Below are 21441 nucleotides of genomic sequence, written 5' to 3'. Positions count from 1 at the left end.
AGGCTGGAGAGAGTGTTTAGGATCAGCTGGGAGCTTCCAGACTTTGTGAAAGTATGCTTGCTGCAGGTGTATGGTACTTATCCCAGCATTGTTGTGAGCTTCAGGGGGTGTTGGTTCATAATGTTGAGAGCCCACAAAATGGAGTGGAAAGTGTTAGGGAAATTGTCAAGAAGGAAAAGAAGAAAATAAAGCCAGAATTTTTATTTGCTGACTTTATGTAGTTTGTTATCATGTGAAATATTTAGCTTTTTTAAAGTTTCATTGAAATAGCTAATAGCTAATAGTGATTTGTGGCCAAGTTTGTTGCATCATTAATGTTGAACTCTATGAACTTGTGTTTACAATTGGCCTTGCTGTTTTTCCTTGGAAAACCTTGAAAGTAAATGGAATCTAAAATGAAACGGTACAAAATTCTTTGGTGTTAAAATAAATATTTTGATTAAATGCAAGCTAATTTATAATAAATATACTGTGAAACACTTTAAAATTATTCATGACGATACTAAAAATGGTTATTTGGTTGTTGTAATGGAAGAATCACTGTTAGATTCATAAAGAATTATTTTTGTAATAGAGATTTGTGCTATGTTGAAAGCCATTTTAAATTTAAAGAATCTTTATTTGATGTATACGTTCCTGACACTTCCAGATCTTTTACAAATACGGTTCTGTATAAAAACAAAGGTGTTTTTTTTGACATCTTGACTAATCCTTTGTAGCACCTTTGTTTTTAAAAAAGAGTGTACTGTAGTTTTTACAGGATGTCAATAGTATGTTTTTCATTGAAGTCAAACCTCCACATTTGTATGTTTTAGTGCTAAACGTAATGTAAAAATTTACCTATTTCACAATTTGTTATACAGTATTTTATCTAGGATGACTTAACAGATTGTAAGCAACAGCTGTGGGCGGTGAGCGTTCTTGGTATGGTGTCCATGACTTCCAGTTTCCATGGAATGATCCTGAGTCATTTACCAGGAGCAAGAGATAAGACATATTTGTGGTCAATGTGTGGGCGGACATGTAACGTTTGCATACTTTAGCTCACATTTCATTATTGTGCATCAGCATATGTGTATACATACATGGACTTTGTGTCAACAATGTATGTCTATGTGATGCCACTCATCAAGCATCTAAAGATCATGCCTTCGTATAAGAGTAATGACGCCATGTGGCTCACTGTGTTAAAGTTATTTAGGTGCCTTCTCTTTAAATTAGGACAGAGTGACTGACTAAGAGGTGTGATGTAAGACAAGGAAGTTAAAAAATATAATTTGCGTGGATTTCTAAGACCATTTGACTAGCACACCCACTCATAGTCCCACTCATAAATGCAAAGTGTGTATCTCACATTAGTGCAGTGTCTGTAAAAGCTTGTGTAAAGAAATGAACCAAACAGAAATGAACAACTTTAACTTTGTAAAATGTATTAATTTCATATTTACAAGCATTTTATAAGACATGTTTCATACAAAGGTTGTCTCAAAAATACATAGCATTTCTCCTGTATGAAAAATGGGATCTTCTCAAGCATCTTTTTTCGTGATACAAATCCTATGAAAGTCCATCTTGTAGAGAGTTCGGCCAGGTTTATGGAGATATGGAACACTCTGCCAGAAGAACTGAGCCCATAGATGAGCTCCTCCTGACCACCATCTATGGAATTCAGTTCTCAGGGCCAAGTGCTCAGAGGAACCGGAGACAAACTAGAGGTCTAGAAGAAACTAGTCTCATAACTTTGAAAGGGAACATAATCACTTAGTATCCAAACAATGTAACAATGTTATAAAACTGTACATCATAAGGATGTTTGATATTTAATAGAAAACATTTATGAAACTAATGAAACATTTTGTTCCTATGGTTTTTATATTACAAAACAAACAGAAGATTAATGCTTTTTTTCTTCATTATATATATTTTTAAACTAAGCAAAGATCTTAGGGAGGGAAGTTCTCTTTTATGGAAGAGTTTCAGAGAGTCATCACTGAAATCACATTTTCACAGATGAAATCTGACACAGCAGTAGCTCAACAGTTTTACGATTTCAAGTGTGTTTATCCCGCAACAGATACTTCATCGTCCTATGAAATTCCACTGACAAAACAAGTGACATGACGTCTATTTTCTCAATGCTATCTCAATCAGGTGTTTGTTTAATGTTTGATCATTACTGAATTCTTGACACAGGTACAATGCACTTCATGTCCTCAGCCGAATTCAAGCCACACCTGAAGAGTTTCAGGAAATTCTTTCTTTCCGTTAAATGGAACTGAACCAGTTGAACTGCCTTTAAAGTGTACTGCTGGAAACCCCCATGGAAGTCCAAACAAGATCCATTATCTACTATGAGACTGGATGATCACACACAGCAGGCCATATCACTCCTTACTTACAAATGATCAAATGCTGCCGGTTTTACTGATGATACCAGTTTAAATAAAGGTACATATCAAAGTTTTAAAACATTCTATAAAATAATTATGTTTTACTCTTAACCTTTACTTACACAAAATACCAAAATTAATTGTTTATTTAACAATTATTTGTCTTTAAATCAGGGCTATTTTAAGAAATTGATACTTACCTGTGAGACAAACTCTTCCTAGTTTGCCAGTATAAATGTTCTATATAATTCTCCTCTTTGGAAAAATGCTCCTGCTTCAATATCCACTACCAATAACCATTAGCAGAGCTGCTGCCAGAGAGACACTCCAGTGTAAACACGCATACACAACCTCTCAGTCACAGACCTCTAAATTCGTTCAACTTAAATACCTGCGTCCCTCGGTTTTCTGCCCCTCTCATGCACACACACTCACTCATGCTCTCTGAGTACGGTAAGCCTAGCAGTCACTTCCCAGTAAGAAGGAAGCAGTGGGAGGGAGTCTCCCGCCCCCTCATAATGAATCAATACACAGCTCTTCTGAGGAAAAACATCTCACTGGTCCGGCCCTCAGTTCCCATAAAACAAAAAAGGGAAAAGGGGAGAGGGAGGGAGGGAGGGGCAGAGAGAGAGAGAGAAAAAGAAAGAAAGCGAGAGAGAGAGGTGTAGAAACCAGGAATTCCCCTATTGCAAAAGAGTGGTTCCACACGAGAAAGCAGCACGAGCCGAGAGAAACTGAGACAACCTCAACACATCTGTTTTTCCAAAGAGGAAATGGAAATCATACCTGATGAGCTGATGAACACTCATTTGCAGAGTCATGTTTACTGTTACTGCTCCACTCCAAAAAAAAAGAAGAAGAAGAAGCATAAACAGTTTAAGTTTCCTCATATGGAAGTTTCTGCTGATTGATACATGTACATTGCATCATACCGAGGTGTGGTACAAAAACCATGAGTACACTTCTTCCACCTTCCCACACACGATCTACTTCCATGTCTATGCTTACTGTAACGTTAAGTCATGGAATGTTTTCTCACTTACTGAAACACTGACATTTCACTGATTGACCAATTCTGAAATCATAATGGAGATATTATTATTTTTGCACACCCTACTTTTCTTGGAATGAATGGTCAGAAAGTTGCTGATACTGCAATGTGGGATGTACAACGTTCATGGTGAATCTCAAACTTCTGTTGTCTTGCTGACTCAGCTTCATATATTAGGGCTAATAGAAGGTAATACAAAGCTATATACGGTACTGTGTAGGTACTGTGAACAGGTAGGACAGGCAGGAGATGTGGTTCAGATGGATTAATTTGGACAGAAATCATATTCAGTCTCATTTTAGAAAATGTTGGAACAGTATGGAAAATCCAAATGAAAAACGTTATATTATAGACAGCATAATTCCAATATACACTGCCAGGCCAAAAAAAAAACTCGCCACCAAAACAATAGGTCACACTTTCTAGTATTTTGTTGGACAGCCTTTAGCTTTGGCATTGTTTCAATAAGCTTCTACAATGTTACAAGACTTATTTTAATCCAGCATTGCATTTATCAAGATCTTGCACTGATGATGGTCTGACTGCTGTACAAATCCTTCTCCAGCACCTCCTAAAGATTCTCAATGGGGTTAAGGTCTGGACTCTTTGGTGAACAATCCATGTGTGAAAATGCTCCCTGAACCTCTCTTTCACAGTTCCAGCCCTATGAATCCTGGCATTCTCATCTTGAAATATGCCCGTGCCATCAGGGAAGAAAAAATTAATTGATGAAATAACCTTATCATTCAGTATATATTTGCACAGTAGATATTTATGTGCATCCCAGAGTAGAGAGAAGTTGATGCTCCTGCTAGCATAAGCATTTGTTAATGTATCTCTGGATGTAGTGCTTAAATTTCATTTGCCAGAGTTATCCATTGCCCATGTGGTTCTATTGGCTATTGTTAAATTATACTTTTTGATGCAGTGTCGTTTGAGGGATCAGAGATCACAAGTGTTAAGTTTAGATTTGTGCCTTTGTCTCTTTTTTTAAGAAATACTGTTTTTAGACATTTCATTAATGTTCTTATGCATGTCTTTTATTTTCACAAACTATTATTTAGCAGAGGTGGAAAAAGTACTTAAAAAACTGTAATTAAGTAAAAGTACCTTTACTTTGCTAAAATTCTACTCAAGTAAAAGTAAAAGTACCCATCTAAAATTCTACTCAAGTAAAAGTAAAAAGTACTCAATTTAAAATGTACTTTGAGTAAAAGTTACATAGTTACTTTTAATTATTTGATGTAAAAAAGTAAAAACAAATAATAAATTAAATTGTTTTTTTAAGAACTATTATTCCACATAATATTTTGGACCTTTCAGGCAGTATTTGTTCAGACCACCGCATAAAACAAGTGGCATAGGTTTCTTTGATCCATTTTTTTCTTTACTATGAAAAGGTTATGGTCATATAGGTGACTATAAACTGTAATTTTATAGTTTTACAGTTCATTCTTGTTTTTTAACTTGCCATTGCTATTGTTTAACTGCTATTTACATGTTTTTGTAACATTTAAGCAGATTGTTTAATGATAAAAGTACTTACACCACATACTTTCGCAGGTTTGATGTGGAAGTTTTTAAAGCTGACAGCTCTGTCTGGTGGGGCAGGCACATTTTGTATTGCATGAGAACGTTATGGCCTCGTTATTCCACGTGCAAGCATCCGTGCCAATTTTTTTTTAATTCAGACAATTTTTTTTCCCCCAGCATTTTATTTTTTACTCAGTAATTGGGAGTTTTCCAATGTAGCAAAGTAAATTACATGTGTCAAAATGTACTTGAGTAAAAGTAAAATTACCTATTTTAAAAACTACAAATTACTCATCAAAATCTACTCAATTACAGTAACTTGAGTAAATGTAATTAATTACTTTCCACCTCTGTTATTTAGATGTTTTAACTCATTATTAGCCCCATGTTTCCCACATCCCAAAATATATATATAACATAAGAAGAATCTGTGTTTACACAACTCCAAATCAGAAAATGTTGGGACAGTATAGAAAAACAGTATGAACCTAAGATATTTTATGTTTTGTCTTGGCAACATCATTTAATTTTTTCAAATATACAGCATATATACAAGTCTCTGCATTGTATTTGTTTTATATATATATATATATATATATATATGGTTTGGACATTAATGGCTGTCTATTTACATGTATTAAATAAATTTGTCCTATGAAAAGATTAAATATCTTATTAAATATCTGCAGAAATGTGAGAGATGTCTTTTTTTGTGATACACTGTATATATTTGAACAAATAAAATGATTTTAACGAGACAAACATGAAATATCTCAGGTTCATACTGTTTTTTTGTGCCAACTTTTTCTGATTAGGGTGTAAACACAAATTCCACTTCTATTCTGTATGGCAGAATTTCTAAACCTTTCTGCTTGTCCATATAGTAACACACACACGCACACTCAAACTTGAAAGCCAGTCTTGACATCTTGAGTTCCATCCACCCAAATCCATACTGTATCTGGAATTATTATTAACGCTATCTGACGAAAATTTTAATATAAGAATAATAATTCTCAATATGATCAATCTGATTAGTCAATTGAACAAATTAAGGGGAAAAATTGTGTCATCATATCCTCTCAGTGACGTTGAACAAATTTCTGCCATGCTGAAGAGTCTAGACAATTTCGCCACACGCCTTTCCACATAAGTCACTTTTTGCTTGGAGTAGCAAAACCATCCACCCGGTTCTTAGAAAGCACGCAGTGTGAGGAGAGGCTAGGGTCAAACCATCCGTGTGCAGTGACTTAAAAGCCCAGGGCAACAATGAGGGAATCTACTTTCAGAGAAAATCCTTCTGCTGGTAGGATAAGTTGCAATTGACATTTTGCACAGGACTTCAGAAACAGTCGTGGCTTTCATGCTGCTGTTTGAACACGGGGGAAATTGGCTGCAAAGGTCACTGAGCCCATTTCCTTTCCCCCCATGCTCACAGACACAGACCTTTACAGCACCCGTTGCTTTTTTACTTGCACTTTAACCAATAGGCACCACATTGAAACGCTCTACATGTGTGTTCTGTGAGGGTGTAGGTTACCCAAGAGGAGCGCTGAGAGGTTTTTCCTTCGCCTCATGCAGAGCTGACCTCTCTCTGGTATCACTCTACTTCCCCAAAAAGCTCAGTTTCAGATTGAGAAGGATGACTAAGCAGGAGAAAAAAAATATTAGCACATTTTTAAAATTAGTGGACAGTGGGCTCATGCTTTTCCTGTAAACCATTCAAGCTCTAACAGTTAATAATACCAATAATACAATAATGCTGAGTGTCTGCCAGAACTGATTCAGATCTCTGCCTTAATATTTAGGCTAGATTTGTTATTAATTAATACTAAATTAAATCATTATATTTTTAGTAAACAATGTATAAAAGTGTAATTCTGGACCTTTTTTTCCTGGACTATATTTTTAAATTACCCTTTTATTATATTGTGTTTAATATATTATACATTTTCCATTATTATTCGGCTTTCACATGGTAGGTTTAATTTAATAATAATTTAATTTAATTTAATTTAATAAAAATATAGTAAAAGTTTTATTGTGTGGTTACCTATATACCTACACCAATATTCTGCATTAAAATATGGCAAGATCGGCCACGACACTTTTGGATCAGATTGGAATAACTGTTGCTACTTAATGCACCTCCAAAAAGTAACTTAACAAAAAAACTATTTTTCAAATAGTAAATTACACCAAATGTAGTTTATTGATCAAGAAATTTGATAATCATATTATTTTGAATTTGAAAAAACACAAGGGGCAAGTACTAAATCAACAACTGATTATACTGATTATGGATCCAACTGAATATTTAATATTTCCATAATAAAAATAAAATAAACCAATAATATACTAAATGAATACAAATAAAATAAACTAGTGTTACTTTATGAAAGATCATCACTGATATCTGCAATAGTGTGCATTGTTCATCAACGATGTCAGCCCTTTAAAGACATAAAATCTGTAGACAGACTAATTTCCACACTACACCCAGCTGAATATTTTCCATATGAATAACGAAATAAAGTTACTGCTGTTTCATTACAGTGCCTCTGCACTGCTTTCCCATAATGTCTTGTGTTTCCAGTATTTGGCCGAACTGTCTGACGTATTCAATTGTCTTTTTTTTTGTGAATAATCATTACCTCAGGATAAGAAGTGACCTTCAGTGTGAAGCTGACCAGACTAGAAGAAAGGCCTACGTGATGAACTACATGTCACAATAAATACCATCTTCCACTACTGTTAAGCATTTTATTATTAGATCTAATTCTCCATGGCTGTAAAATAATTTGTACTGTGTATAATATTATAAAACGATAAAAATATTGAATTGTGTTATTGTTATTTGTCCAAAAAACAACAATTAAATAAAAAAACGTGACCCACACTTTTATTATGTAATTTCCTCTAAATATTGACTAATTTATTAGAATTGTTTGTCAGGTGTTTTATTGTGGTTTTGAGTATTGAGTAATAAATTATATGTTGAAAAGCCACATTTAGACATGCCATGTGGGAGTCTGAACATGGAATATGGAGTTGTGATCTTTGTTTGAAATTTAATGAGATTTAACAATACTAGGGTCTTATGCCTAAAATATTTTTAAAACATTCTTAAAATGTATCTGCAAACCCAGAATGAACAAAACATTTTACATTTTTTTAAGCTTAAGTTTAACAACGTAACAATACTCACAAATATTCATATTTCTTCGTCATCAGTCAAAATATATTTTCCTGACCAAACAGGAGGTGGCAGTAAAGGTAGACGTGGGCTGTAAGAGCTGCACATCTCAGCTAAATGAAGAATGAGCCCTCGCTCTTCTGCCCTACTCACTGCCACTTATTACTATAATTAATCCATGGCCGGGCTGTAAACAGTCTTTCGCGTTTGTACCGGTTGGGGATATTTCCGAAATAAACAGAAGTAGATTACATCGTGTCCTCATGAAGCTGCTTGAGTTCAAAATCCAGCAGTGCACTGGATCCACTTCCACTAGTTTAAGGGGAAGTGAGGAAGGGGTTATGTGTGTGGAGAATTGGACGTGCCATATTTTTCAGTCCACAGGAAGACGACGAGCTGATCTGTCATAGTTGGGGGAGACTGTTTCAGAGATTTTCCTCTGGTCATTTCTCTCCAAAACAGGACTGCCAGCGACACGTGTGTAATCTGGCTTACTCTGTGTAGCTGTAGTGCAGGTTGTCGGTTTCTGTTTCCGGCTGTTGGGTTTAGATCATTTCATTTTATGGGGGAAATGAAAACTTCACTGCCACCCGCTCTGTGTGACCAGGCCCTGCTGACCCTCACTCACAGACTGAGGCTTTACTGAACCACCCCACTGTTTTGAAGAGAGCAAGATAAGCAATAAACTTTATTCTATATTAGATATGTTCCCTTTTCTGTTCTCGCGCTTCTCAGACGTGTGAAAATGGTCCTGCTGAAAGGCAGAGCTCCACAGCAGCTCCTCAAACCGAAACCACGTCGAGCCCCAATACAGTGTACAGAACTGTGTAGACCAGTGACTACGCTGTAAACATTAGTGTTAGTTAACTAGTTAGCAAGAACTCTTCATCCTTAGAGCTCCAGCAAGTTTTAAACTATTAGCTAAACAAACCAACAGACTCACTTATGCAGCTTTCCTTGTTTTCTTTGTTTTTATAGTAATAATAGTCAACATGCCTTCAAACCACCATCTGCTGATGTGACGGGCACCCCCTGTCCTCGCGTGTTAAAACAGCCTGCTAACTAGCTATATGTCATAGTGCTCCTTGCTGTGAAGATGCTGCGATTAGAGGACGTGGCTAATGTGGTCCTCAGGGTGCCCAGCATCGTCGTTCTGGACCTGCTCTATAAATGTGACATCGAGAGCTTCACCTTTCACCTGAGGGCGAGGAGTGAGGACATGCTCTTCAAGTACAAATACGTCCTGTGGAACATGTACTATCTAGGTACGAGTTTACCTTACCCCCTGACTGTTCTTCTCACCAGACACCAGCCCCTCACTCCTAAACCCACCCACCATAAGCCCATTATTTTTGAACAAGTCCTATCCATAGCAGATTTAACCTACATGACGGTGTCTAAATGCTACTGAATAAAATAAGACTTAGCTACCACTAAACCACAGCAATAGCTAAACTAGCTAGCTAGCATTTACTTCACTTTGTGTGCATGTTTCTGTGGTTTTATGATTTTTAAGCATCTGTTGCTTATATTGTGGATAAATTAGGGGATGACTGATTAATATTTGGGGGAAAAAAATTCTACATTGTAAATTAATACTGATAACACCTAGACTATGAAGGAACACAAGAAATCATGTAGTAAACATAAAAGTGTTGAACAAACCAAAATACTCTGTGAAGCATTTATGTGGTTGTTATCTATGGTGCTGTTAACTTTTGGTGTCTGAGGCTGGTAACGGATAAACTCATCCTGTGCAACAGATGTAACTCTTGGCCTTTCTTTCCTGGGGCAGTCCTTAGTAGAGCGACTGCACTTAAGGATACTTCTTAAAATTTTTCGGATTGATTGACCTTCAATTCTTAATTTATTTTTATAAATATGGATTAGAACATTACTCAAATAGGACTATTGATTGTATACCAACTATACCTTTTTGCTCTCAAACACATTAAGAGGTTAAGAATTTTAAGTAATTAACTCTTGACATGTTCAGCACAGCTGTTAACTGAAAGCTGACTCTACCTCATGAAGCTGAGAGAAAATTATGCCAAGGTGTTTAAAGCGCAAAGCTGTCATCTAAGCAAGTGATGCTACTTTGAATAATCTAAAATAGTAAACATATTCAGGTTTATTGAACACTTTTGGATTACTATATAACTCAGTATGTTCTTCATCATTTGGATGGCTTAGTATTAATCTACAATGCAAAGAAATAAACGAAATAAATAATTTACACATGTAAATAAAGGAGTGTCCAAACTTTTGACTGGTACTGGCAGTAAAAGACACAACATAAAACACAATACTGTGTGTTCTTCTTACTTACTTTTAATGAATTAAATTCAAATGAAAGAAATGTAGAAGTAAAGAAAAGCATATGCCCAGAAATCTCTCTTCAGAATGTAAGAAGAACTTGGCATGATTATGGCAAATAGACAACTTTTTTTTGTATCAGATGCAGATGCTGGTGTAGGAGATAACTTAATCCTAATCATTTTGTGATAACTCATGCAGTTGTTAATTGTTCTATGTGTGTTCACAGGTCACTTTGTGAGTACAGTAGTCCTGTTGTTGCCACTTGGACACATTGCTCAACTTTATCTGCATATTCTCACCGCCCTCCTGCTCTACATGGGTCATCAAATATCCAGGTAAGCAGATCTCTAACTGAGATGTGACAGACTTTACTGCTTTATACTACACTGAGTTTTACATTCTGGTATCCTCGGTTAAGTCAAATGGGTTCTACACTCTTGCCTCACACTCTGACATGCTAAGTCATTTAATGCGGTTATCAGATTAAACAAAAAAAAAAACTTTTCTTCTGCTTTGTTGTACCCTGATCTTTGTCTGATAGAAATCACAGACAAGAACCAACAAGGCATTTTCTTTTCTTGAGAAATTTCTGTGAAACTAGCTGGAGAATAAAAATATATATATATATGTGGACCATTTTTGAACCAGATTTTGATTTACCAATTTTTATACCTATATTTGACTTAACTAAATATTTTCTTTGAGTATCCTTATCGCAGTGCAAAAGCCGCCTCCACACAGACACAGAAACCCAGAACTTTTCCAGACATTACCCAGGAGAGCTGTGTGTCTGTTTTCTAGCCTTCGAGTATAAAGTATGTGTAAATGTACAAGGGAACAGATCATTTTCCAAAGAATCCTCTGTGAGTCATGCCATTTCACTTGCACATGCTACACAGGCACCACTGGTTGCCTAATGTACTACAAGGAAAAATCCTGTAGTCCCTGAACGCTACTTGTGTAAAATGGCCGCTCTGGATAATATTTGGGCATAATTCTCTTTTTTTCACAGTTCATATATGAAAACAACTAAAACAATTCATAAAAATGTAAACAGGATTTATATATGAAACTGCATAAACTTAAGATTAATAAATATTTATTTATAAGACATTCATTTATTGTATTGCTTGTTTGTTTTTACAGGGATTATGTACTAGCAGAGAGCCAGTACGGGTATGATGGTGCACTCTTTCTGGATCCTCCAGCTATGAATCGTTTTGTAACTGCACTTACAAGTAAGTGAAGTATTTGCCCCCCTACATATTTCTTTCTGCTTTTTTGTGATACTGATATTTTTCTGAATGTCAAACAAATATCAGACAAATATAACCTAAATAATTATAAATATATTAATATATAAATGTAAAAATAACTTTTTAAATGACAATTTTATGTATTAAACAAAAAAAAAAACAATTAAAACCAATCTAGCCCTGTGTGAAAAAGTGTTTGCCCTCTAAAACTAATAACTTGGTTTTGTCACCCTTAGTGGCAACAACTGCAATCTAGCTTTACTGAAAACTGGCAGTGAGTCTTTTACATCTCTGTGGAGGAATTTTGTTCACTCTTCTTTACAGAATTGTTTTAATTCAGCCATATTGGCTGAATTAAGCATAAACTTCTTGTGTAAGATCATGCCACAGCATCTCAATCAGACTTCTCAACTGACTAGGCCACTCCAAAACCTTCATCAGCTTGAGCACATGAACAGATGGCCGGACATTCTCCTTCAGGATTGTCTGGTAAACAGCAGAATTCTTGCTTCCATCTATTACAGATTGTTATCCAAACCCTGAAGCAGCAAAGCTGCTCCAGACCATCACACTACCACCATATATAACGTTCAGTATGATGTTCTTTTTCTAAAAATTATGTGACAGTTTTACAACAGATGTAATGGGAATAATAGCTCTCACTGTGGTTCTTGGAGTCCCAAAGCTTTTTGTTTTTGTTTCTTCAGATTGGGGCATTATGTGTTGATTTTTTTTAGATAGTTTAGCTGCTTCATGTTGTCAGAAAGGTTCTATTTCAGTGATTTCTTGATTCTATGTGTTTAGTATTTAAGTTAAACTCAGCTTTCCAAAAAGTATGATTAATCACGGTTTATTTATACGGGGCAAACACTTTTTTTACATATGGTCAGACTGGTTTGGATAGTTATTTTTCTTTAATAAATGAAATCATCATGTAAAAAGTGATTTTTATATTTACTCAGGTAATATTTGTCTGATATTAAAGTTTGTTTGATAATCTGAAAAATATAAGTATGACAAAAATGCAAAATAAAATGAAATCTATAAGGGGGAAATAATTTCTTTTTTTACAGTCAGTGAAAAAATATTTAATTTCACCTTAATTTGGATTATTTTAATTGATTTATTTATCATACAATTTAACACCATGTAAAGAACAACTGTCAGATTCAGAAAGTATGTCAGAAATTCAGAAACTGTGTTTTAATACATGATCTTTTTATTTGTACTGAGAATGTGCACTTTAACCACATGCAAGTTGTTTGTGGTTATAAATGTAACCCTGTGCAGTGCAATGGAGTACATGTCCCAACCGTATCCCTGGAGTTGTAGTCAAAAGTACTTGTTAGTACTATAAATCTCAATCTTGATGTAATTATTCATTATTTCAGGTGTTTATAGTATGGAATGTGCACCTTTTAATTGTCCAAACTGTAAAGGGGAAAATTGTCTTCTTTTTAATAAACACATAAAATAAAAGATACAGCCACTAGCAACATTATGCAGGGTCAAGCACAAATTTCAAGCACAAAATAGAGTCAAGGTTTATAGCTATGATTAAGATTTCCAAAGTTACATGAACCAACACACGTTTTCTCTTCTGTATGTGCTTATATGTATGTGTTTCTGCTTTCACAGGTCAGATTATTGTCACCACGCTATGTGCATTCCTCATGCGTACACGCCGTGTTTGGCTCTTCTCTGCTCATTTGCTCCCTCTTCTGGCAGGAGTGTGCTCGTTTTCTCAAGACACCATCCTCACACTCACTACTGTTGCTATGGGCATAACGGGGGCAGAGGTTGTAGTGTTCCTGCTCATGAACCTCTTCGTACCATATAGACTGGCCAAAGCAGTCTACAGTGAAATTGCACAATTAGAGGTATACACAATTTCAAGGACGTTACAGATTCACACACTGCAAATTGTTCTGTGCTTGCCAGGATTTTAAAGGTTAAAAGTTTCAAGGAATCTTAAATTTTAGTCATTTTCAGGTAAAACAAGCTAGCTTAGATACTAGTACAATTTTGGTACTTTCACTAAAACGTTTCAAAATTTGGCGACACAAACTCAGTTTAAACAATTTAAACAAAAACATTTTAATATAATGGCCCAACAAGTTTCTGCTAACATGACATAAGATGACACACATTAAATGATAAGCCAACTAACCTTATTTTAAGCATGTTCCCAGTCTCTGAATTTCTCTAAACTCTCTGTTGCAGATCACAGATTTGTACCGTTTGTTGGCAGTGGGGGCGTCTCTCTGGCATAGTTTTGCTGTGCCTGTGCTGTTTAGCGTCTTTTGGTTTGTGCTGTTTGGAGTTCATCTTGTTTCCAATGTTAATACATCTGCTGCCATCCAAGAGGGGATTCTACTGTATCTTCTCACCAGGTATGCACCACTGAGCTGACATTACTTACATTTTCGACTTTAAATAAAACTAGCCTCCAGTGTTGACTTAACCCGCTATAACAAACATTTGTATTTGTTAACTTGAGAATAAAAATCATTTCAGTAAATTTCAGTAAATCAATGGTTAAGGCAGGGTGAGATTATATCTTAATATCTTTGTAGTTGTAAGTGCGACAAAAAATGGATCAGATTTAGGACATTCCTAATTATAATACACAACAGGTTAAGCTAAGTAGGATATATTTTTCCTGCTTTGCACAATACATAGATTAGTTAGATTATGTTGTAATATGTTGTAATCGATGTGGTTTATTGATGTGTCTGATATATGTTGGTGATGTGTCAGTGTGTCAGAGTGCTGTGCCAGCCCTTACTCTCTGCTGGGTTTGACGTTTGTGGTTTCCTATTTGGCTCTGGGGCTTCTAAATCTCTGCAAATTCTACCTGGGAGGATTCACAGCACTGCAAAACCACAATGTCATGCACAGGTAAGTGTGAGTGTGAGTGTGTGTTGTGAGTAGATGTGTGTGTTTATGCGTAAATATGCTTTTTTATGTATTTTGTTTGTGTGTATGTGTTCTGTAGGGGTGTGACAGAGGGTGTGACTCTGCTGTTGCTAGCTCTGCAGACTGGTTTGTTGGACATGGCAGCCCTGCAGCGCTGCTTCCTTCTCTTCATCATCCTCTTCATTGTCCTCACCTCTACACTGCAGAGCATGAGTGAAATAACAGAGCCTGTTATGCTGGGACTTGGTGCCAGTAGAAACAGGTAGAAATATAAAAAGTTTTCATTTATTTTGTAATTTGTTTGTCATATTCAAACCAAAACTAAAGAAGCTAAATTAAAAAGTAATGTGGCATTGTACAAAACTATGAACTTCATTTGATGTGACTATTGTGCACGTGTCCATTTTTTATTTCACTACTGAAACAATATTGTGCAGCCCTAATTTCAACTACCTGGGATCATAACAACCATCTTGGATACTATTAAATCCAATTGGCAAGCACACTGCAACCACCTGGCATACCCAGTAGCCAGCTGGCAGCTATTTTGAAACACCATAGCAACTACAGTGGCTTGCAAAAGTATTTATACCCCTTGATCATTTTCACCTTTTGTCAACTTACAACCTCAAACCTAAAATACCAACACAAAGTAGCACATTATTGGGAATTGGAAAATGAAACATGGTTTTTAAAAATGGAATCAAATAAAAGCCACCTTTCGATGCAATTAAAGCTGCAAGCCTTTTAAGGTACGTCTTTATCAGCTTTTTTATTGCCCATTTTTGTTTCAAAATGGCTCAAACACAGCCAGGTTGGATGGAGATCATCTGTGAACAGCAATTCACAGAATCTTGTCACAGAAGCTCAGTGGTATTTAGGTCAGGGCTTTGACTGGATCATGAATATTCTTTGACCTAAACCATTCCACTGTAGCTCTGGCTGTATGTTTAGGATCATTGTCTTGCTGGAAGGTGAATCTCCTTCCCAGTCTCAAGGCTTTTGCAGCCTCCAACAAGTTTTCTTCCAGGATTGGCCTGTATTGAGCTCTATCCATTTTCCCATCAACTCTGGCCAGCTTCTCTGTCCCTGCTGAAGAAAAGCATCTCCACAGCATGATGCTGCATACACCATGTTTTACAGTGGGGATGGTGTGTTCAGGGTGATGAGCAGTATTACTTTCTAATAACACAGTGCTTTGCATTTAGGCCAAAAAGTGCACAACTTATAGTTATCCTGTGTCCCACCTGAGTTGTGGATGTCTCCTTTTATTTAGGGGTATCAGAGTAAAGGCAGCTAAATACTTTTGAGCATCACACTTTTTAGATGATTATTTGAATAAAATTTTGAAAACCATATTTGTGTTTGTCTAGCACTTAAAATCTCAATACAAGACATTTAGGTTTGTGGTTGTAAGGTGACAAAATGTGAAAAAAGTTCAAGGGTATGAGGGTATATTTTTATATATTATCTTTTAACATTTTTTTAGACCATTCAGAGAGTTATAGCTCAACATGATGCCTCTACGAAGACATAAGGTCATGTTCAAAGGAGAAGTAGATGTGTAAAATGTGGTAAAATAAACAAACAAATCCAAAATTGTTTGTCCGTAGGAGTGTGTGGAAGCACATACGAGGCTTGAGCATGTGTGTGTTCCTGCTTCTCTTCCCGGGGTTCATGGCCTATAGGATCTCTCAGTTCTTCCACATGGACTTCTGGCTTCTCATCCTGGTGTCCAGCTGCATGCTCACATCTCTGCAGGTACTCTTTGAGAGGTTTAAGTTGCTTGAATTTGTTATAAGAAAAGATGCAAGCTTTATGTCTGCATACATGACCTATATTACTAAACCTCAGCTATCATTTAATATGAATTGTAGGTGACCGGAACTCTCCTGATCTACTGCCTCTTCATGGTGGAGGTGTGGCGCAGTACTGCTCTGCCTGGCCTGGATGAAGTGATGTATTATGTGAATGGTGTTTGTCGGGTGCTAGAGTTTGCAGTGGCACTGTGTGTGGTGGCTTACGGGGCCTGGGAGTCACTGTGGGGAGAGTGGAGCTGGATGGGGGCGTCGGTCATCATCATCCACTCCTACTGTAACGTGTGGTTACGTGCCCAGGCTGGCTGGAAGAGCTTTCTCCTCCGTCAGGAAGCAGCACGCAAGATCAATTCACTCCCACGGGCAAACGCTCAGCAGCTACAGGAGCATGGTGATGTCTGCGCCATCTGTTTTCAGGTCAGCATCATGCTGGTATGGGGTATCGTTTGTGCATAGATCCATGTTAAGGTGAAAATGTGTTACTTGACTAATTGGAGTGATTTATGGACTGGGTATAAGCGTTTGGTAGACCATGTAAAGCAGCAATTACCTAGTCTGTTTCTGTGGACTTCAGCAGATTTCAGCTCTACTAGCACACCCAATTCTACTCACGATTGTCATCACTAGTCTTTAATTAACAGTTGTTTGTGATTTGAGTACAAGGCAGATCTGCATAGGCAGATGTAGTATATGCAATAATTACATTTTAATAAGGATGTATATTTTACATATCTGCCAATATACAGTAATTATATACAGACCAATACACAGACCAATTCTGTAAAGATGAGACAGGCTATTGCCACCCATTAAACAATAGAATATGGCAAAATTTAACTCCCTTTTGCATTAACATGTTTCCTGCATCCGTATGCGTGCATCAGATTATGTCTGCGATCCTTGTATGTTGTGTAACCTTAAGAGTTACCTTTACTCACAAACAGAAATAAAAGGAATCAGAAGGTAATCTGTTGCACTCATTCTGCCATGTGATGTGTGTGTAATCAAAGACAGTTGGATTTTGGCAGGGGGGCAGAATTCAGCACAATACCTGCAAAGGCAACTTGCCAAAATGTTTCTAGTGTCAAGTGTAGAGAGACTCAGCCTATGTAGGTAGGTAATGATGACAGAATGAAGTAAAGTTCTTTAGTGAGCTCACTAAACTACAGAGTGACAAACCAAACCAAATGTATATTATGTAACAAAAACATGAACCTTGATTTGGACTTTAGTCTGCTTCACCACCTCTAGATAGGTGGGATAGCCCTCTATTTCGCTCTTCAGTGTGATGCTAGCTAGTATAAGATACCTGCCAGTTAGCATTCTACTCCAAGCATGTTCACCTGTCCAGTGATGTTGCGTTGGAAATACCTCTGGACATTTGATATACAGCCTTGTGATTTTAGCAGTGCAGAAACAAAGACAATATCATTTAAAGGTAAGAACCCCCCCCAAAAAACAAACTGGAACAAAATCTGGATTGGATTAAAAAAAACATTAAACAGATAAAAAAAATAATAATAATAATTATAGGGCCCTGGTCACATAGGGCAAATTTTACCATACATATCATGCCGCAGCTTGTTTAACACACAAATCATTTTTGGCACAATTTAAATGGCTTATCTACCACAGGCAGATTACATATGATTACTCTAAACGGAGTGCATTATTAATACCATTATATTTAAATCATTAATGTCTGGAACAATCTGGTGAAAATCCTTTTTAATATTGCAATATATATATCTTAAAATAAAAAAATATTGTATTGCCATTTTTTTCAAAATTGTGCAGCCCTAATTCCTATAAGTAGTTGAAATAGTAATGAAATAGTAGTGGCTGCAATCTATGATAAATCTCTGAAATAGGGATGACATTTAAACTAAATTAACTTCATATATAAGCAATGTTTACTAACCTTTGCATTATTCTTCCAACAGGATATGACCTCTGCAGTGATAACCTACTGTGGTCATTTCTTTCATGGAAACTGTCTAAGGAAGTGGCTGTATGTGCAGGAAACGTGCCCCATGTGCCACACTTCAATCAAACCTACATCGACCCCAACAGCTCCTGCAGGTGATGCCCATCCACATCCAACACAACCACGGGCCAATCCACCTCAACAAGAGACTCTTTCTGAGCCGGAAGAAGAGCAGGACCCACATGAAGATGGTGATCATTCACCTGAGGAGAAGTCAGAGAGTCTGGACAGGAGGACACATCTGCAGGAAGCACACTGTAGTTCTGGTGGAGACTTCAAAGATGTGGACACCGCTGTGCCTTCCAACTCTTCAGAAGGAAACCCTTTCACCTTAGAGTCCAGCGAGAGGGAAATGGACTCTGAGAAGAGGACTAACCATTTAAGAGAGACCAATTTAGTAACAGACTCTAGCACAAAGATTACTGGACAGCCAGAGAGTCATGACTGTACTGCTAATTCTCAGCCTGCTATTGGTAATCATTTCCTCAGAGAACCATCAGAACAGACATCATGATGATGATAAAAATGAAGAATAGTAAATAGCGAGTGACCAGTGGACTGGTCTCAAAAGACTGCTGGGTACCAAAGTTTACAACATTAGCATTCTTAAAGGAGTTGTGCTTCCTCTAATCACGATGAACATTTGTTGGCCCTTTCATCCCTTTATCTTGTTAAGCAATACCAGATACTTTTATTCTTGACATTCTTGAATCTGAATTTGTGTTGAAATGGTTTAACATGCATATATGTTGTGAGGTTGTCCAATGTTGAACACATGCAATTGCCTTTACAATACAAAGGTTACCTGGTTAACTCATGGAAGTGACATTAGTGTGTAATAATTGCCGATGTAACTTTAATCCATTTAACTTGTATTATTGTTCTGCCAATGGTGGGGCCAAGCTGCAGGTTCAGTTGAATGAAGGTTGTGTAACTGCTATTCAACAGAAATGAAGATTACTAACAGTGCCTCATCATATTTCTGTGTTTCACACAATCATGATTTTCATACATAAATTAAGAAATTGTGGCAGTGTCCCAGTTGTCTTGAAATTCTTTTCAGCAGTTAATTTTATGTCTACACTTAATGTCTTCTTGCTTTCTTGTTTGTTTTTTCAATAAACATATTCTGTTTTTTTTTTTTTTTTTTAAATAGCCATAATTAAGATTTTTCTTTTTTTTCAACAGTCTTTATTCATGTCTTTTTCACCTGTGGACCATATGGATTTTCTTTCACAGTGATTTACACCTATTAGCAGCATGCTTTAGTCTTACCCAGTGACGGTATAAAACAGATGCTGTGGATCCACTCAACAAATAATGTTTTTTAAACAGCTGTAATGTTAGCTAGCTAGATGATAACCAATTAGACTAATTCACATTGGCTGTTGTACGCATAACAAGTCCAGTCAAAAGGCTTGAATTGTCTTTTTACCTGTGTACAAGTACACAGTGCAATGAAATTACACTGTGGGACAAACAGTACAATATAGACAACAAAGTGCAAATGTGCAACAAATTGTGCAGCAAAGAGTTAGAACACTACCATAAATACAATAAATACAGCAGACAATGTAGGATATAGATTTAGCAGCAAATATTTCTGATACAGTTTCTTTGTGGGTGTGGGTGTGCGTGGGTTTCAGTACAGTCTACTACATCAGACTTACCAGAAAAACTTTGTTAAACTTCAACACATCACATGATTATTAATAGTATGATTATTATTATTAGCTGTAACTCAGCTACTTCATTTAATGAACAGAAGACAGATTGTCTGTTCTGGTTAAAACTGTCAATTACTTAATTCCTAAGTGTGACCTTGCCTTATAATAACAGCAAAATAAATATTTAAAATCTGATTTCTGGAGAAAAATACAACAAATGTGTCAATATTAGCAAAGGGACAATAAGCTGCTAAATTTAGAGACTGCAAATGGAAAGTCAGTTTAGAGGAGACAATAAAACTGAAAATGTGCTCTGTCAATGTAACTGACTGGTAGAGCTGCACCTCATACTGCAATCAGCCAGCAAAGGTGCTAGATTTCTGATGTCTTCACTTTTGAGAGACATCACTCACTTCATTGGCCGTTGTTGTATAGTCAATGTATTGGCCAGATAAGGAACAGCAGATCTGACTTAATCTGAGATATTGCCTCACATACTGTATCAAAATCAGCCATCTATCAATTATTTCATTTCTAGCCAAAACAGACACAAATTTTACTAATTTGTCAGGAATTATTAATAAGACGTAAGATAATCCACTTGCTTAAAGAACCACATTGACCATTTATGTTGAACCAAGATGGAATCTGGCCTCTGTTTTAACCTTTGCAGATCAAACACTGAACAAACACTAATAGGTACACATGGAGAAACAGGGCTCATCCATGCCCATAGCAGTAGGCAGTTTTTTTTCTTCAGTGTTGGGGCAGAGAGGGTTGAGTTACTTTTTTAAGGGACAGTGACAGCTTAGCAAGGCTGGCTATCAAACCCACAACCCCTTTGTCACAAAGCCAGTGTCCTAACTGTGAAACCACTACTGCTCGCCTTAGAGAAAAATTAAAGCCAACTCTTGATTTGTGGGAAAACAATTTCAGGGATTTCTGTCCATCCTTTCAATCTGAGAAGATGGCAGTGCTGTGTGTAAAATGATGTGAGAAAACTATTAAGAAAAGCAAGCAAACAATGCATCTTCTGCTATTAGAGCAATAGATTTACCACCCCACCAGTCCAGGCCTTAACATTATTCAGTATGACTGGGATTACCTGAAGACAAAAAAGGAACCATGACATATTCCCTCTCCTTTTTGCGGAACAAAAAAAATAAATTTGCTAAAAAGCAAAAAATAAAAAGGCTGTAAAATGTATTAATTCGACATAATAGTTTGTTTTGGATTGAATGTATGACCTGTGATTAAGTAAATGAGGGTTAGTCTTGAGTTTTGTGATGCTGTAATGAATTTTCAT

The 21441-nt window shown here is 36.4% G+C and overlaps 1 protein-coding gene across 2 annotated transcripts; it reads left to right on the top strand.

Moving 5' to 3' along the window:
- Window positions 1-8537: 8537 nt before the first annotated feature.
- On the top strand, window positions 8538-19504 carry zmp:0000000662 (RING finger protein 145). Of its 2 annotated transcripts, XM_022662514.2 has the most exons (11): window positions 8542-8647; window positions 9149-9435; window positions 10716-10824; window positions 11636-11727; window positions 13384-13625; window positions 13969-14138; window positions 14506-14646; window positions 14744-14926; window positions 16278-16425; window positions 16542-16898; window positions 18425-19504. In XM_022662514.2, exons 2-11 carry the CDS (start codon window positions 9267-9269, stop codon window positions 18980-18982), a joined length of 2169 nt encoding a protein of 722 aa, XP_022518235.2. In that variant the 5' UTR covers window positions 8542-8647; window positions 9149-9266; the 3' UTR covers window positions 18983-19504. The 2 variants fall into 2 exon arrangements, with proteins under 2 accessions (XP_022518234.2, XP_022518235.2); XM_022662513.2 differs by having other exon boundaries at window positions 8538-9435.
- The last annotated feature ends 1937 nt before the right edge of the window (window positions 19505-21441 follow it).

This window comes from Astyanax mexicanus, chromosome 7, assembly GCF_023375975.1.
Source record: "Astyanax mexicanus isolate ESR-SI-001 chromosome 7, AstMex3_surface, whole genome shotgun sequence".
Lineage (NCBI taxonomy): Eukaryota > Metazoa > Chordata > Actinopteri > Characiformes > Acestrorhamphidae > Astyanax > Astyanax mexicanus.
The sequence above is the reverse complement of the archived record's forward strand: the minus strand, read 5'-3'. Positions and strand labels throughout refer to the sequence as shown.

What these genes read in the sequence shown, in the direction of transcription:
- zmp:0000000662 (XM_022662513.2), top strand. Translation starts at nt 9,267, where the DNA reads ATGCTGCGATTAGAGGACGTGGCTAATGTGGTCCTCAGGGTGCCCAGC. An exon ending in TTTTGTAACTGCACTTACAA is followed by an intron (nt 11,728 to 13,383) that starts GTAAGTGAAGTA and finishes CTGCTTTCACAG; the next exon opens with GTCAGATTATTGTCACCACG. An exon ending in TCTGCGCCATCTGTTTTCAG is followed by an intron (nt 16,899 to 18,424) that starts GTCAGCATCATG and finishes TTCTTCCAACAG; the next exon opens with GATATGACCTCTGCAGTGAT.